Source organism: Cavia porcellus, unplaced genomic scaffold (assembly GCF_034190915.1).
Source record: "Cavia porcellus strain 051 isolate PalLab524CR breed Dunkin Hartley unplaced genomic scaffold, mCavPor4.1 scaffold_2, whole genome shotgun sequence".
Classification (NCBI taxonomy): domain Eukaryota; kingdom Metazoa; phylum Chordata; class Mammalia; order Rodentia; family Caviidae; genus Cavia; species Cavia porcellus.
In genome coordinates this window covers 91,701,632-91,719,953 of record NW_026947485.1, presented here as the reverse complement: position 1 = coordinate 91,719,953, position 18,322 = coordinate 91,701,632, and the positions used below count along the sequence as shown (strand labels likewise).

The following is an 18,322-nucleotide window of genomic DNA, read 5'->3' as shown; positions in this document are numbered from 1 at the left end:
AATATTTTTGTTGAAGGACACAGAGATCAAATAAAAATGTTTTGTATTCATGTTTAGTAGGATATTAGAACTTACCCTCATTATAGTTTAAAAGTTTAATGTCTTGTTATTTAAAGAGATAAAATAACTTAAGAGTTGCTGACTACTTTTAAAGTTTTCATACTGTTTCTGTTTAACGGATTCTGATTACTTATGGAAGAGTAAGAAGTGCACATTGAGATGCAGTACCTTGAGGTCTTAAATGTTAACAGTATGGTATGCCAGCAGAGAAGAATGCTATAAATGCAGAAATTTTTCCTTCAGGACTAAAACATATTATATCTTTTATTCTTTTATATAAACTACAAGTGTCAAATAGGTGTCTACTTTAAAGCATACCGTCAAATCACTTTTGTTCTAAATTTTGATTTAAAAATTTCAGTAATGAGAGTAGCTAGTTGATTTTTTAAAAAGTAATTTAAAATACATTTTCATCAGATGTTTACTTCTGAATGGGAAAACAATTTCTTAGCAAAGAAATATGGCAGACTTGATAAATTCATGTGGGAAATGAATAAAACTAATAACCATGAAAGGTGCTGTAATGACAAATAGGAGGTGACAATCCCTGACTGATACTGAAATGAATGAGAAGGCTGCAGTAATTAAAGCGTTTGTCATTGGCTCAGGGATAGATAGATCGCGGCAGTGGAAAACAGGAAACCCTGAAAGTAACATTTTAATAAAGAAAAAAGATATTTCAGATCAATAAGGAAAGCTCAGATTGTTTCTTAGTGTTGAGGCAGTTGATAGTCATTTTGGAGAGTAGGAGTCTGATAACTGCTGTATTCTTTATAACAAATTCTAAATGGAGTAAGTCTTTAAAAATGAAATATTGTGGAATCCAGGTAGTTTTCCTTGTTACACAGTGTGGAACTAGAAGGAATCACATGTAGCCTTGGAATGAGAAAAGGCCTTTCTTAAGTCAGAGGCAGACCTATTTTCCTTTTTAATGAGGGAAAATATTAGACTATGACAATATAAAGTTTAAAAATGTTTGTGTAGTGAAACACCAGGAGCAAAGTATAGGTGGAGGAAAATAAGTAGTAAATAAGTAGTAAACACGAGACAAAGATTTATTTTCTTTAATAATAAATCAGTTTTAATGAATTAATTGGAAAAAGATCAACAAACCCTATTTTTCTGTTGAAAAATGGACAAAGGAATATGGACAGATAATTCACAAAAATGCAAATATAAACACAATACTATATCCTAGCACCTTGAATTTTTTAAAAATTTATTTTGAGACAGTTGCCCAGGCTAGGCTTAAATTTGAGATCTTACTACTTCAGCCTCTTAAAGAAGTGGGATTGCAGGTGTGCACTACCACCTCTGGCTGGCTAAGATTTTTAAAGGAGCATGTTACACAGTGTGGTTCTGTCGTGTCTCTACACCAGTGTTAAGTTTCAGTTCATAGCACTTTAGCTTATTCTTACAATCTCGTGCCAGAAGGACGTACTAGGGCTCTTGTTGTTTGATGTTGGTTTGTTGTTTTAATCAATGACTTTTATGCATTATTTCCTAAAATGATATTTAGTGTTTTTATTCAGGAGACTAATCATTTCCTCTGACGTATTAAAAAATTATTCTCTTTTTCAGAATAAATTTTACATCGAAACTAAGCTTAACAGAGATTTGAAAGATGATCTTATAAAGCTGTTTACGGAACATGTTGCAGAAAAGCACATTTATAGCCTAATGCGTAAGTAATTCACTAATTTACCTTATTGTGGAGGCGAGAGGACACTGCTAGCAAACCACCTCCAGTGTTATCATACAAGCCCGTGTAGACATCTGAACTAGGTATCAGGAAGTGTTGAAGCCTCTCCTATTCTATAGGGAAAGACACAATGGGGAATTCATGAATAGAAGGTATTAGATACGTTTCTGAGTCTCTTCTGGTCCTGCATTTTCTCTTATGTGAATTAGGGACTTACAGCACATTTAACATGGCTTTGCAGATGATTACACAGGGCAGCGTCCAGTTAGTTTTCCTTCTCTCCCCATTCCTAAGTTGCCTGCCCCTGTCGGTAGGTGGTACCTCATGCCACCTGTCCTGAAAGGACACGCCCCTCCCAGCTGTGGTCTAGGAAGTTCCAGGTTTAAAATCTCAGCATTCTTTAAAAGTTCTTCTAGGAAGTGTAGATATACATACATCCCAAGGCGTTTTCAAAGAATTGGTACATACTTGAGTTTGCAGTATTTTGTTGCTTTCCTATTAAGCATAATTAGCAGCTATGATAATGAACTTCTACCGGAATTTGCAAAAGAATTTTTTTCATAAACTTGATTATAAACTCTTTTTTTCCACTTTTATTTTAAATTAAGAGATGGAATTGTTAAGTGTTGGGCTAGTTTATTTTAGAAAGGCAGTTTTCAGCTAAGAGTCTTGATGAAGATGATATATGTTTGTTTAGTATGTTCCCAAGGGATTCTATAATGTAAAATAGAGGCCCAGAATCTTGAGCATATATTTTTTAAGGCTAACACTCACATCTATGAATATTATCGCATGAGATAATGTAACTGTTAATTACAGCCATTTCCTGGTTTTGACATTGTTACTGCTTTGTTGCAAAGTATACCACAATTTCTTCTGTTTTAAAATTTGATAGGAAGCTTATTTTCTTCATAAATATGTTTTTAAACTTTCTAGTAGTTTGGGAGTAAATTTTATTGGGAAGAGAATATTCAAAAGAGAATAAAATGCTGATTTGGCAAGAGTAAAAGCATTAACACATTACTTCTTTCATTTATTATATAATCTGGTTTTCAATACAAATGACATTTAAAGCTTGTGTAAATTGGGTACAACTGAATTTGCTGTATTTTTACTGGATAGTTGCTAGGCATTGGGGTTAGTGTAAGAGATATTAAAAGTGACCAGTAGACATACTGGTTTGGGCTCCAGAACAAGGGACTCTATAAATGTTTAACAGTGTTGTATCAGTAGTCATCAAAAAGATTTTTGAAAACACCTACATACAACTATAGGACCTGTTCCAGATAATTTACAAATACTATTTTTTTAAATTCTCATTGGCCTATAGAATAGGTATAGTCATTACTATAGAAATTAAGGCAGAGAGATTAAAATTAATTTAAACAGAATAACACTGCTACTGAGGGTTGATATTTTGTGTCTAGTTACACATTTTACCATCACCTGCTTACTACACTCAGTTTCTGTGCTTTTTCTAAAATTTGATCGGTAACTTCCTTTTGACTTCTAATACATTTGGATATGTTAGTGCTCTGTTTGTTCCTGCCATGTAACAAGTCATCCAGGAACATAATGGGTTCAAACAGCAGCAGTCTCTTTTATTTTGCTGCTTAACTGGTGGAGGGTCTTGTGGGCAGTTTGATGCAAGAAACAGAAACTGCTGGTTTGTTAAGGCCTGAGCCCAGAAGTTGTCACTATGTCACTTTTGCTGTATCTTTTTGGCAAGCAGTCACAGAGCCTAGACTGGAGGAGAGGACACGGACTCTGCCTCTGGGTGGGAGGGAGGTGTGTCAGGAAAATGAGAAGGTCATGTGTTAAAGGAGTGCAAGGCACAGGAAGATCCTCTGCTAAAAAATAACTGATGCTTAGTACTCATGAAGAGTTCCTTTATGCATAAAGACTGACTTCTCACTGCAGATATAGGCCAGTGCTCTGTCAGGCCTGTAGTGTAATCATTTTCATACTTACATGCTTGTAAAATAAAGTGGAATCTTAGTTTTAATTTTTAGAGTAGATTAATAAAGGACAGATGCCACAAGGGAAACTTCGTAGCACAGAGGAACACGTGAACTAGAAGAGGAGTGCAGGACCCAGGAACGTGCTTACCCTCTAGACTTGAACATCATGATTCCTAAAGAGACGTAGGTCTCAAAATTATGAGTTCTCTAGCTTTACAACTATGGGATTTATTGACTTCTTGATAGTGGGATTGTTGGAAAATTCCTATTTCTTTAATACTTGATTTTTAGAAGAAGACTACTGCTTACAATGACAGTTTATTAATACCAGTTGCCTGTAAGATCAGCATGGCAGTGGTGGCATGTGTGAGGAACTAGAAAATACAGAATTAAGAGTAAAGCACAAGCTTTCAGACTTCTGTCACCCACTAGTTTCCAGACATAATGGGAATACTTTCACTAAATGTCAGAAGTACTATTTGATTTCAGAAAATTTTATTTTCTGAACCTCAGTGAGTTGATTTATATCTATTAGTGTTCCACCCAACCTTTGTTAAGTATTTACCGGTTAAATTAAGCTACTGCATGTTTTTTAAACCTTAAGTTTATAAAACTCTTGATTTGTCCTTTTTTTTATTATTATTGTTTTTGGTGCCGGGGATCGAACTCATAACCTCGCATTTGCCAAGCAGGCACTTATGCTGCTGAGCTAAACCCCTGGTCTTCATTTGTCCTCTTGGACTGATTTTTCTTGCACTTATTACCTTTTGGTCTTTGAGAGAAATAATCATAGCAGGAGAAATCTTGACAATCAGGATCCTTGACATCCTTTTTTCTGTCTTCTTATTTCAGCTTTACTTTTAGAAGCCCAGTCAACACCATTTCAGGTCACACCTTCGACTATGGCAAATATTGTGAAAGGCTTGTATACTCTCAGACCAGGTAAAAAGCCATCATTTCTGTTGGGCTTGAACTTGCTTACTTATTTTATGTTACAGGCTGATTCAAGAGAGCAGTGATTCTTCATGAATCTTGTGAGATCGAATAGTGTTTAGACTTGCTATAGTAAAAAATTTGAGTAGATATGATCAGTGTGAAATGTAAACTCTGAACTCACTTGATTCTCTTTGTGTACTAGTGAGAATCAGTTAGTTTGATTTATATAGCTCCTGTGAGGGGAAATGAAATAGAAGAAATGATTACAGGATACACTTCATACAAAATTGAGACTCACATTTGGTCTTACTTGCTGTCTTTGTTATAAACAGAGTTTCTCCTTGACCACTCCACAGTACAGTCATACCCATTGGCAACTCTTACCATCTTAGACCTATTGTGAACTGGCAAGGAATCTAGAAGTGTTGGTACAATTATAGTCATTTTATAAGGATGTTCTGGGAAGATTCAGAAGAGCAGAACAAAAAGAGTACTGTAGTAAAAGTTATGGTTTATAAATTATCTTAAAGTATCTGTCTTAGAATAAAAACATTGCAGGTTTAAAGAAATCCCCAGGTGCCTATAGATATTTTCCTACTCTGTCAGCCACAGCCTCCAACTTTTCATTCAATGTCTTCTAGCCAGGTATAAAATGCCTATGAAGGAGAAACTGCAGTAGTTCTCAAAGTAGAGCATTGTTCTCCGGTCGTACATGAAAAGATGTCTTTTTGACAGTAATTACCTTTCTGCGTTTGAAGATTAAATGAAATAAAACATGATACAAAGAGCTTAATATTATACCTCATGACATAATGAGTGTGGAAATGTTAACTGCTGCTGTTACTAGTCATTTTCATTTAATGTTTATTTAAATTAATTGATGGCTTGATTGGTGAATTAATTAGCTTGAAAACGTGGCAGATTTTAGTTTGCTAAAATGGAAGTTAAGTGGAAATGCTAGTGGCAGATAGTCTAATTTCAGAATACCTTTTTTCTCAGGTTACTTTAAACAATTAATGACTTCTAGAGGATTCAAAAATATTGTTGCTTGCTTGCTTGCTTGCTTGATTAGAGACAGAGTCTCATTGAACAGTCTGGGCTGCTTGACCTCACTGTGTAGTCCAGGCTGGCCTTAAACTTATGGCAGTCCTGATCTAGCTTCCTGAGTGCTGGGATTACAGGCACGTACTGCAACACCTAGCTGTTGTTACTTAATTTGAATCAGGTCCTGAGCTATCTTCTTTCTAATTTTTAAGAGGAATTATTTTATTGCATGTATCCCAGTATGTGGTATTTTTCTTCTTGTAACTTTTTAGCCTTTTGAATTTCATTTTACTATAGTGTGGTGAGTAGCTTAGGAAATTTTTTGTGTGTAGGTTATGAATTGTGTTTTTATGTTGGAAGACTTTGAAGTGTAATATGAAAAATTCTGCTTCCCAAGGGGTTAACTTTATCAGGTTTGGCTTTTATCATTAGTACCAAAGTTCCAGAGCAAAACTAATCACTATAGATAGAAAAAATTGTGATGCATGTTTATCTAAATGCTATTTTATCCATGTTAGTGTTCTTATAATAGAACTTATACTGCTTGTGAGGAAAATTCAGTCATTGAGAATTGTCCTTTTCAGAAGGTGAGTTTTACTGTACACTTTTTCTGTCACAGGCTCTTTCAGAAATCTTTTTAAACATTTTGACATTTACACATCTTGCCAGTATCTATGATGTTCCTGGTTTATTAAAGCAGCTGTATTGCTCTAGCAGTTAAAGGTTAGAACATTCTAAAAGTTGACTTTTAAATGTAAAAGTTTCTTTCACAGCAGGGCTTCATAAGTGCTGGTTGTCGTACACCTGCATCTGAATCACTTGGAATATTTTTACCTATACATTTTGGGGCCCTAATTCTTGGAGATTCTGTTGTCGTGTTAACATCTGGTCTTTAGACACTCATTCTTTCTTTACCTTTTTTACATATACTTTTTTGTTGTTGTTTCTTGATTAGTGCTTTAGTCATTACCTGAAGTTCCATAAAGTGGCAGAAAGATTTGGTCTCTAGGAACTCTGATTTATTAATTAGTGGTTTCTCAGAGCACTGGAGTGGGATGCTTTCTAAAGCCATATTTGAGCTGAGTTGTTAGGAAAGACCCATTGAGAACCTTTTGCCATGAGTTTGTGCAAGAGTGAGCAGAGTGACCTTTATAACATTTATAGTGCTTGCTTATTTTTGCCATCGTGTACTTAGTTATTCTATTTTACTGTTTTAGTTCCCCTTTTTACCTACCACTGACCCAATACCGTGCAGCATCAAATGTGGCTCATTCCAATTTAGAAGTATTTGCTCAAATTTCAGTTTTTAAAGTGGACTACCAGCTTAAAGAGCATTAACATTTTTATGGTTTTTAATTTAAAAGACAAGTTGTATAAAAGGAGAATTTCAAGAAGGCTAGATGAAAACAGTAGAAAAGAGGTAAAAAGACCACTGAGGACCACCAGCAAGGAGGGGAACTGACTTCATCCTGTCCTTGATGCAGTTGGGCATTATTTCTATTTAACGTTCACTAAGGAGGAGGAGTTGGAGGCTGTGTTTATTCTAGCTTGAATTTTTCTGAATATTATTTGATTGTTTGTTTTTGCTTTTCATGTGAAGAATCCGTTCCTGTCTTTTACTCATTTATTTTATCTCATTTTATGATTAGTACAAATACTCATATAGTAAGTTATTTTTGTTATATTTGGTGAAAATATTTTCCTGGGACTTCTTTGCTTTTTTATTGAATATGTGATCCTCTTGATATTTTTCTTAATAATTTGATAGCCACTTATTTTTCCTTCTATTGTTATGTATTTAATTCTTTTATGCTTTGATATGGATCAAAATATTATCTTCAGCATACTAATTGTGTCCAGCTTATGTTATTAAATTCTCAGTCCTTCTTACCCCTTTTCTTGTATTGCTTTCTTTTTTATGTGTACTTATTATTATCTCTTAGTTTTCTATTCTTGGACCACTATATTGTTTTAATTAATGGCTAATAGGACTGATAGTTCCATCAAACTTTTTTCCTCAAGTTCCCGCCCACTCAGAATTTTTTAGTATTCCTATTGATGTTTTCTTCCATATTTAGAATTTTCAACCAGATCCATTAAAAAAATTCACTAGTTCATTCTGCTAAATCTATAAAAAGTAAAAGTTCTTTCATACTGTAAAGAGGTTTTTCTTTAGATTTCTTTAACAAAATAGAATTGAAGTAGTTTTTCCCCGTTTTAAATTTGGCTTAATACATATTTTTGTTCTTTTAAACAAAAGAAAAATTTCTCTTTTCCATATATCTGTATGATTTTCTTCTTGCATCTTTTTCTCCCTCACAGAGTGGGTTCAGATGGCTCCAACTCTATTTTCTAAATTTATTCCAAACATTCTCCCTCCGGCAATGGAATCTGAGCTTTCTGAATATGCTGCTCAAGACCAGAAACTTCAAAGAGAGCTTATACAGAACGGTTTTACAAGGCAAGTTGTCTTTTTTAGTTAGTGACGGTGCATATCCTTTCCTGGGGCCATTTTGGGCTGGCAGGGAAGGGTACTGAGCTTCTTGGAAAAAAAAGTTGTAGTCCATGGGCCAAGATGCTGCTGCCCGGAGAGGTCATCAGCTCCTCGACTACGGTAACACTGAAGCATGGTTTGAACTGTGAAAGGTGCCCTTTTCCAGGTGTATCTTGAAGAAGGAATTTCTCACTGGTGAGCAGTTACGTTGGGTAACCTCTAAGAGTTCTTCAACTTAGTGTGAATGTGTGGTAAAACGTAGAAATTCTATGATTAGTTATCAGGTACTTCTATGATAGAACTAACAAAAAGCCTTTAAATTATTCATTTCATTTTTTTCTTACTGAAAAGTAGAATGTCTTTTTATACATATCCAAAAAATTTACTTGCCTTTAGTGTAAACACTTTGCTTATTTTTAAAAAATTTTTGCAATTCATAGCCATATCCCAAAAAAATCTTACAAAGTGCATTTTTTCAACTAAAATAAAAGTGTGAATATTTGTGGGGAGACACCTGATTATATCACTAGATCACTTAAGGACACAGTAGCATCTTACGTTTTCATACTTCTTACTCTTAGGATGTCTTCATTCATAATGAGAGAAATGCAAACTGAACCAATTCTGAGTAATTCTTTTTTACCTTCTAGATTGGTAGAAGTCCAGAATTATAACAATTACAAACAAGGCCATGAATAACGACCACCTTCAAATTCTGTTAGTGGATTTTCAGAATGGCTTTATGTATTTTCCTGTATTTGAATTCCTAACATTAAAGAAGAGTTGTAAAAAGGAAAACAAAAAGACATCTATGATGTTTCAGTCATGGTTCTACCCACAGTATAGGTTCAGTGTTGACTCACTTTGCTGGTTAGGGTAAAAGTAAACATTCATTTTTCCAAGGTTCTGAGGCTAAAATAAATTTCAGTAAAACTAGCCTTCACTGGGATCACTGAGTCTGTTTCAGCAGTGGTTGGAAAGAAAGGTAATATTTCTTGTTCTTATTGGTATTCGTTCCCTTTTAAATCCTCCAGGCTCCTATGCTCATGGGTAGTGGGGGCACTGAGTAACCCACTGATCATTACCTCTCTCCCTGGCCTCTTGCACTGTAAAGGCTCAGAGAAGCTGTGGAGATAGGCTTTGTGGACCTTCCTTTCTTGTGGGTAGGGGAAGGAATGCTCAGTGGAAAATGCTGGAATGTAAATAGCTAGCTTTTTTTCTTGATGTTGAGAAGCAGGTATTTCCTGACATTAATTGTAATATTTCCAACAGAAACTGAGTGATATTATTTTCATATATGGAATGAAGCCATTATTTAATGGCATGTTAATTTTTATCTATTTGTTTTTGAAGTTAGTATGTTAATATAGTTCACTAAATAAAAATGATATAAAGAGTATGTAATGAATAGTGTGGCTCTCTTCTGTCCCCTTACCATTAAATAATCATTATTACTAGTTTCTTGTGATTCCTCCTATGTGTGTGTGTATGTGTATGCACATGTGTGTGTGCAAATACAAGAAACATCAATTATGTCCTCATTTTTGTTCCCTTTCACACAATCTATTGTATGGATGTGTTAGATATTTTATAGCTTATTTAAGCATTCTCTAATAGTTGCCCATTTGAATTTTGATACTGTAGAATTCTTCAGTGGAGAACAACCTACAATTTTATACCTGTTGGGTATATATCCACAAGTTAAATTCTCACAAATAGGTTGGTGGGTCAAGAGTAAATGCACTTATAAATTTGATTAATATTATCAAAGTGTCCTCCATACGGTATGTTCCATTTTGCGTAGCCAGCAACAGAGTTTGAAAATGGTTGTTCTTCATGGCCTCACTTGTATTGTGTGTTATTACACTTGAAAATTTTTTCAGTCTAGCAGAGGAAAAAGAATTACTTAGATTTGGTTTAGTTTGCATATGTCTTGTTATAAGTAAAACTGAGCATATTTTCAGAGTTGGCATGTCTTTTTCTGCAAACTTCCCACTTACGTCCTTTGCTCATTTCTCTGTTAAGCTTTTTTTTTTCCTTTTGATTTCTAGGAGCTCTTTCTGTAAAAATTCTTTTTGTTTTTGGTGGTGGTATTGGGGGTTCAACCCAAGGCCTTTGTACTGAGTTACATTGTTGGCCTTTTAAATTATTTTTTCATTTTGAGACAGAGTCTCATTAAGTCACTATGCTGCCCAGATGGGCTTGCCCTTGAGATCCTCTTGCCTCAGCCTCCCAGGTTACTGAGATTACAGGTATGTGCCACCACATCAGACTAAGAAATTGATTCTTAGTCCAAAATAAAATAGATTTGACTCCCTAGGTTGAGGAAGAGTGTACATGAAGAGTAGATGGCCTAGAACAGTGTTGGGAGGAACAGCAGTGCTCAATAGAGGAACAGAAATACAGTAGAAGGAAGGTCAGGAACTAAAGGGAAAAAGAGTGTTTCAGGAAGGATGAGATCAACCATATAAATGCTGCTAAGAGATTGAGGAAGAAGCATCTGGTGAACTGGTCATTATTATTCATTACTGAAGCATTTTAATCATTTGTCTGGGTTATTGTCTGAGAAGCCCAAGAGACACAAATAGGATTCAGAAGTAACATAGTGCTTTATCCGAATTTCTGTCTTCTGACCTGCAAAGTGAAACTAAAACTTCTGTAAGTGTTTGAAGAAGAGCTGGTTAACACACAGAAAAGTTCATGTTCTTCACCCACAGAAAGAATCTTAAGGCACATTAAAGTTCCGGCAGTTTTCAAAGGCTTTAAGAGTTTCTGGTTTCAGGAGGGCTTTTAGGAAAGGAACATTTTTCATTTTCTTCTGTATTTCATATTTGAAATTTGCCTTGGTATGTGCAGCTCAGTAGGGATGTTGATAGCAGAATTCAGGCTTGTCTTGAAGGACATATTTCTAGTCTGAAGTAATTTCTGGAACTTGGTGTCAACCATTCTTACAGATGATCCTTCACTTAATAACTTTCCGTATCTGAGGCTGGACTCTTAAGAATGGTTAAGTTACAAATGACTCAGCTTATCTCTATTTTAAAACACAGCTAGGTGAGAACTGAAATATTTGCTATACTTCTGCTGTCAATTGTATTGGTCATTTCTGCTGTTTTGGTATGCTCTGCTCACTTCCTCCTCTTTTGTTATCCTTAGAGGTGACCAGTCCCGAAAGAGAGCTGGGGACGAGTTGGCTTACAGTAAGTAATGATGCTTTTTGATGCTAGGCAGCCCCTGATGGTTTGTGATTGTATTGATAGCCATGTGTTCTTGACAGTGCTCACAGGAGGCACCGTGCATGATCCGTGTTGGGCTGTTCTGCAGGCTTGGCAGTTCTGAAGTTGGTAGTGATTTTCGGGCAGCTGCCAAGAGGCTACCAGATTCTTCATTATCTATAAAGATGGGATAAGTGACCCCAGCGTCAGTTTTTGATTATCTTGTTTGACTTTTTTAACTTCATTCAGAGTCACATGTTTTTAAAAAAATTTTTTTACTAGTACATGTATGCAATATGTGATGATTACATTCATCAGGAGGAGTTGGTACACGTGCATGACACATCTTGATTCTTTTTTTGGTGCCGGAGATCGAACTCATGACCTCACGCTTGCTAGGCAGGTGCTTACATTGCTGAGCTAAATCCCTGGCCCACATTCTTTCCCACTCTTCTCACAACCACATAATTTTAAGAGGCTCATAAAGTAAGTCTTTTTGAGGGATTGGGAGAAGAGTGAGAAAAACATGTGGAATCAATGTATGTTTTTTCCCATTCTCAAGTGCTGTCTGCTCTTCATGCTGTTTTCTGTTGTGGTGTTTTTTTCAGGCAGCTCCTCTACATGTGCAGCTTCCAGGGGATACAGATAGTGAATGTGATGAATGTACTTTCCTCCCCAAAAGAGGAAACACTGGAGCTGCACAGACTGTGTTCAGAGCGCAGCCGGGCCTGCAGCACTCAGGAGCTCCGTCATAAGGCTGTTCTTGGGAGAAGTTGCTGGACTTCTTATTTTGGTTTGTAATTTTTAAAAAACTAACAAAAAACAACATAAAAACAGTTGCTGCTAGACTTGGGGGTGATTATGATATGGGACAATCCTTTAATGAGTTTATCTACAGATTCTATGAGGAACAAGCATCTTGGAAAGTGACCATTGCTCAGTGAGATCTGAGAACGAGAATCAGCGGTGTCCTCCAAAAATACAAGAGAAGAAGAAATCTTTTTTTAAAAGCACTTGTTTTGTTCATTTGTGGACTTGGCACTTCATACTGGTTTTACATGTCAAGATACTTTTTACTTTAAAAGCAAGCAGATGGTTACAATACAGTATTCTTCACCCATATCCCAGACAGCCTCCTTTAAAATACGAAATGGTCTTTGTTAAGCATTAGAATGTCCGGTTAAAGGAAAATATCAACTCAGCTTTCACTAGAACCTTTCCCCCATCAAGTCACAACCTTTTCCTATTCTGTGCCTTGAGCTTTGTGCACTTTGCAACTGTGTGATGGTATTGTCAAATTTACAAATGCTTCCTGGAGAAGTTGATGGCATCCTGAGCCAATCCACCAAAATGTCAAGCATCTTTTTGTGGCAGGATGTTAATTAAGTCGGAAGGTAGAAATGTGTTGCACATTGGTCAGATTCCCTCTCTCTCCCTAGAGGCACCAGGGCATGTTCATGTTAATGTGGGGACCAACTCTCATACAGCATTTCCATTCCACCATCACCTCACCTGATTTCACCAGCCGCTGTAGTGTGGGTGATACCCTAGTTCAGATGTGTGGCACTGTAGCACGAATGCCCCCTTTCCGTGCTGAGGAGGAGAGTCCTGTGGTAGGAGCAGCTTCCTCTAACACTCTAGGAAGTAATGTAGTTACTAAAACCAAATACAATCTGTGGTGTGAACTTTGATTCATTTAATTATAAGTACTTTAGAAAGTAGTTTATACTCTACATCTCTTAAACAACATACTTCAGTGGAATAAGGAAGAAGTCACACTACTGCTTTAAGGCTTGCTTCTAGCTGTGACAGAGCCACATTTTCTGTTTCACCACACTCATAGTGCTATTTAATTATCCATGAAAGCCTCTGAAGCTTATTCTAGTTGTTTTTCCAAGGCCCAAAAAAAGAAGAGAAAAGAAAGAAAGATATGGCAAGGAAAAAACATTTTTCTTCTGTTTTGCTTGAATGTAAATTGAGAATAGCCTCCACTCCACTGGGCTAGTGATAGTTACCTCTTCTGAGAATGGAAGACATACCAAGGATGCCATCATGTTGCTGATCTGTAGGTTTTTCAGAGGCACCTCTTTCATTTCTATGTGTCCTTTAGTGATGGATTCAGACTGTAGGAGTGGGAGATTGGGAGCAAGTAAGTCATCTAATAGCAGTCCCTGATTTGTAAAATTATGCAGTGGAGTAAACATAAAGGAGCGATACATTTTTAAATACTTCTGAGCCAGAGTTGTTGCATTTTGTGGAGAGCTTTAGTTGGACTCATCCACCCTCAGCATCATGGATTTTATAGATAATAGTGAAGTTCCCTAAGAACATGCCGGCTCTATGATCTATTTAAACATTCTAGTATTAAGAAAGAATTCCATTTTATCACAAAACCTAAATTTTACTTTGCTCAATGGAATGCTTGCTGTGGGCTTATAAATAGTACCTGGGACTGAAATGTCTCCTGAGTGGCTTTGATGATATCTCTGAAAGGAATAAAATTGGAACATTTCTTTAAACATGAATGAATTCTTCAATATCCTAATAACATTCCCAAATGCTTTTTTTGGGAGCGAACATCCTTTTTTGGTCAATAGAAGAATTTTCCCTATAAAAAAGCATTGTATTATGATATGAATTGGCATTAAAATCTTTGAATACCTTTGTATTATTAAGTTAATGGAGAAATATTTTATATTCTTTTTATTAATGTGTGTGTTAACAAAAAAAAAATGCAGGCAAAGGAAAGTCTGTAAAATTTAGTTTCTTAGAACTTTTGCATAGTGACTGCATCCAGCTATGTGTCAGGCTTGGTACCCTAAAGCTATTACCAAAAGGTACTCTGAAGGAGTACCCAATTCACCTAGTACATGTGCCCTGGCTATTACAAATCTTAGTCGCTTGAGGTACATTGCAGTATGAAACGTATTTCTTTAAGTAAAATTTGACGTTGCTTATTAGTTAAAACTCTTGACAGAATTCTTAACTTATAACATGAAATAAAATCCCCCCCTTTTTTATTGAATATTACTTTTTGCCAGAAAGTATTTTCCTCTCCTGTTTATTTGTATTCTTGCCAGGACAGTATATAGTTTTCCCACCCCTGCTAAATACTGGCTTTTATATGGAAGATTTCAATCATTGGAGACAGAATATTTTATATGTCAGTTGATTGATTCATCAGCACATGCTATTGATGTGGTTAAACTATCTGGTTAGTACTTATGTGCTGCTGAAAACTAGATACTTACAAAGAAAGCCAGAGTTAGATCAGTCTTCTTCAAATAAGGTATATAAAATAAATAGGTAATATTGTTTCAGGAGATGATACATATTTTAAAGGTTGGCCTTAAGCTTTATGTAACAGTGTCATAGCTCATGACCTCTGTTGTCACAGCTGCACCCTAACCCAGCAGTAATTATTACTATTCCATTTTGGGGAAAGAGAGGGAGCCCAAAAAGCAAAACCTGGTGGTGTAACTCTTGGCCTAATAGTTCTAAGTCTGGGCTACTAAGAAGAAGCACCAACCTGAATCCATGACTTGTGATTTATTAAACTTTGCAGTTTTTTCCTGCCCCTTTTACAAATTTATACTACCTTTCATTAGGATGAAGCTTGTTAATGGGTAGGTGAGTTTGGGGAGGAATGGATGCCCATGGCCATGAACACTGCACGTTTCCTGTGCTCCGACCTGTGCAGCTGCCACTTCCCTTGCTGTATGCTATGATTTCTGTTGGGTTGCAAATTTGCACACATAAAAATTCCTCAGGAAGAGTTTGCATATGCATCACCTTGCAATATTCTGTACAGACCAAATGAGGGATTTGAAGGTCTTTTAGCACAAAAGGATAACTTAAAAGTGGTCAGTATACCTTCTAGCAGAGGTAATGATGACCTAACAAACAAAATTGGTTTTGGCAGTTATAAAGTGAGCAGAAGCATTTATATCATAGTATTTAATCCTGTTGCATTTTTCCTGTAGTCAGAGCAAATAGCCTTCCAAATTTGTCTTATTGAGGCTGCCAATATTTTATTGATTGTTCTCCCATCTTAACTGTAGATAATTATTTGTTATTATACAGGAGAGGCATTGCTCTTGAGGTAAAATTCTCTTGCTTAATAAGCAGCTATAATTAAACTCATGGAGCATTGTTTTATGAATATACACTAGTCTGAGATAAGAAAGAGCAAACTGAAAAGCAAACAAAAATTCTGCATTAGCTTTCTCACCATTGTTTGGGTGTTTTGACTTGATTTTTTTATGGAGTGTTATTGATCTTTTAGCTTGGAATATTACATTTACTTAAATCCAATATAGACCTCTTAATGGGACTTTAAAATCCAATGTCAGAATGTGAACCCCTTGGCTGATACCTGTAAGAGGGCTACAGGACCTTTTTAGTTATAATTACTGTTTTCAGTAAGATTTTTTAAGGTAAAGTTCATTTTTATCAGAAAGTACAATGAAACTTTTAAGAAGAGTTTATAGAAAAATGGCCATCCTATTGCCATAATAAAGTTTGCCTCACTTTTTGGCCACCAAAGTATGTGAAAGGAGTCCTTTCCAAAGGAAACAATTCTTTTGTTTGTTGTCCCCCCACCCCCCATTGATTAAAGTCACTAATGCCTCTTCCACTGTCTGAAACCCTGTTCTGAACCTCTTTCCAGAGCTGAGGGACAAAATCCGTATATTGTTTCAGCTTAAGTTGATGGCATGGCTGTGAGAGAATTGAAGAAAGTGATAGAGATCAATTCTTACAGAACCCTGGGATAAATATTGCACCCCTGCTAGTTGGAAATCATCTTCATTTCAGGTTGGACAGCACTGTTTAGAAAATATTTTATGGATTGTAATTCTGGGGAAATCTATCAAGTGGCTCTGGGGTTAATTCTGTGGTTTGGAAAAAATAAATATTTTGTATTAATTCTCACATGTCATTTCAACATTGTGACTAGGTACTAAATGCAATAAGATTGTGGATATTCTCCTAGGATGTGTTTTATTAAAAACAAATAGCAGTTTACTTGCTTCCATTAGTCCAATTTGTTGATATTACAGCCATGCAAAGGAGAAATTATTCAAGTGTGAAGTTGTGAGAGCCATGGTTAGAAATAGGAATGCTTATATATAATTTTTGAGGTTATATGGGGTAAGGGGTTTCTGCTACCCACCAGCACAGCCAGGGCAATGAGGAAACAGTGAAGTCTTGTCCCTGGTGGTGCTTGTCAGTCACAAGATGTAGTAAGCTCAGAACAGTTGTTGCTCAGTTATTAGTCCAAGAAAAACAACCAGGTGGATGGAACAGTAATTGACATGAGATACGCTGCCACTGACTTTGCCTCTGACCTTTAATCCTTGGTGGATTTTGAATCACTCCTCTGTTAGAGTGTATAAGATCACTCTAAAACTTTGTGGTTAATGAAATAAATCTTGTATAGAGATTCTTGGCCTCATTATGTTATGTTGTAAATTTTGCCCAGATGTCTCTGGGCTTGATACTTGGTTCACAGAAACTTGTTATGGTACATATGTTTGTTCTTGCCTTCAGTATATCCTCATGCCTCCTGAATGGTAACCCATTCACATGTATTTGTCACAATGGTTTACCACCTTGCAGGGCAGGCTGAGGGTCGGTCTTGCCCCTTGCATAGTGATTAAAAAAATTGCATGTAACTATCCATAGAAAGTTTTACATATTCTGTAGGTGTGTATGGTATGCATATAGATACATATGTAGTTTTCTCTGGTTTGCTCTTTTTTTTTAATTCTCATATAATATCTTTCCATTGTGAGCCTTTGTCTTAGCTACTTTTCTTTCATTGCTGAGACAAAATACCTAACACCCAGAGTTAAACGGGGAAAGGTTTATTTAGTTCACAATTCGTAGAGGTTTCAGTCTATAGTCAGCTCCAAGGCAAGGTGGCATTGCAGATAGGCATTGCAAAGGAGAAACAGTTCATGGGGTGGGGCAGAAGGTAGCAAAGCAACAAGGGAGCGCTACGGGTCTTTCTATCCCTTATATCTTATCCAGGCTACTTAGGGTGGGTTGAACTCATACTCTTAGTGCCTTTGATCCTAGCATTGCACCATAAATGCTAGCATCACACACTGTGAAAAATGTACACCTCCAATCCAGCCATCTCCAAAAAAGCTACACCTATGACCACATGAGACTTTGGAGGGACATGTAGACATGAGCCATAACTGTGTTTAAGCAGAACTTGGGGAATTTTTTCATGGGTTGGCCATGTTTCCTATATTTCTCTTTTGTGTTTTCCTACTATGACATCAGAAGTAATGAAGTTTTATTTTACAATTACAGTTTCCCAGTGTTAGATGCTTCCCATTGTTCTCAGAATGCCCTGGTTTTTTATTTGTTTGGTTGGTTTTGGTTTTGGTTTATTTGTTGTAACCTATTCTGTTGTGTGTGTGTGTGTGTGTTTTTAATTAACCAGGTCTAGCAGAACTCAGTGATTTTATCTTTGCATTTAAGTCACCTGACAGTTTTCCTTTTTCAGTTTCACCTCAGCTGGGTGGGATACTGTTCAAACATCCTTTTAGCACATTATTATTATTATTTTATTTTTACAGAGTATAAAACTTTTACTAGAATCCATTCTGTATGTGTATTTAACTTATTTCTTCTTTGGCCTTTTTCTCAATACTCAAAATCCTGAAGTTTCACGATAAAAGACTATTGTTCACAAAATCTGAGATCAGAGGTTTATTTTGGCTTAACTACAAGTTCTTCAGTAAAGTCCTTCTTTCCTTATACTAATAGTAAGCCCTCCCTTCCCCAATTTGATAGTGATAGCCCAAAGAATATAACAGTCTGAAACTTCCTAGTCATTAAAGTGTCTAATAACATACTTCAAAATATATAAAGAAAAAAAAGGCACAGCTGCAAG

General features: G+C 36.1%; 1 protein-coding gene across 1 annotated transcript in view; it reads left to right on the top strand.

The window, feature by feature from the left end:
* The window catches only part of Cacul1 (CDK2 associated cullin domain 1), a 75,629-nt gene extending 58,774 nt beyond the window's left edge, over positions 1–16,855 (top strand). The window contains exons 5-9 of the mRNA XM_063244820.1: positions 1,642–1,744; positions 4,576–4,665; positions 8,026–8,164; positions 11,354–11,397; positions 12,021–16,855. Coding sequence (XP_063100890.1) covers positions 1,642–1,744; positions 4,576–4,665; positions 8,026–8,164; positions 11,354–11,397; positions 12,021–12,061 — 417 coding nt within the window. The 3' untranslated portion in view covers positions 12,062–16,855. The remainder of the gene's footprint in view (positions 1–1,641; positions 1,745–4,575; positions 4,666–8,025; positions 8,165–11,353; positions 11,398–12,020) is intronic.
* The last annotated feature ends 1,467 nt before the right edge of the window (positions 16,856–18,322 follow it).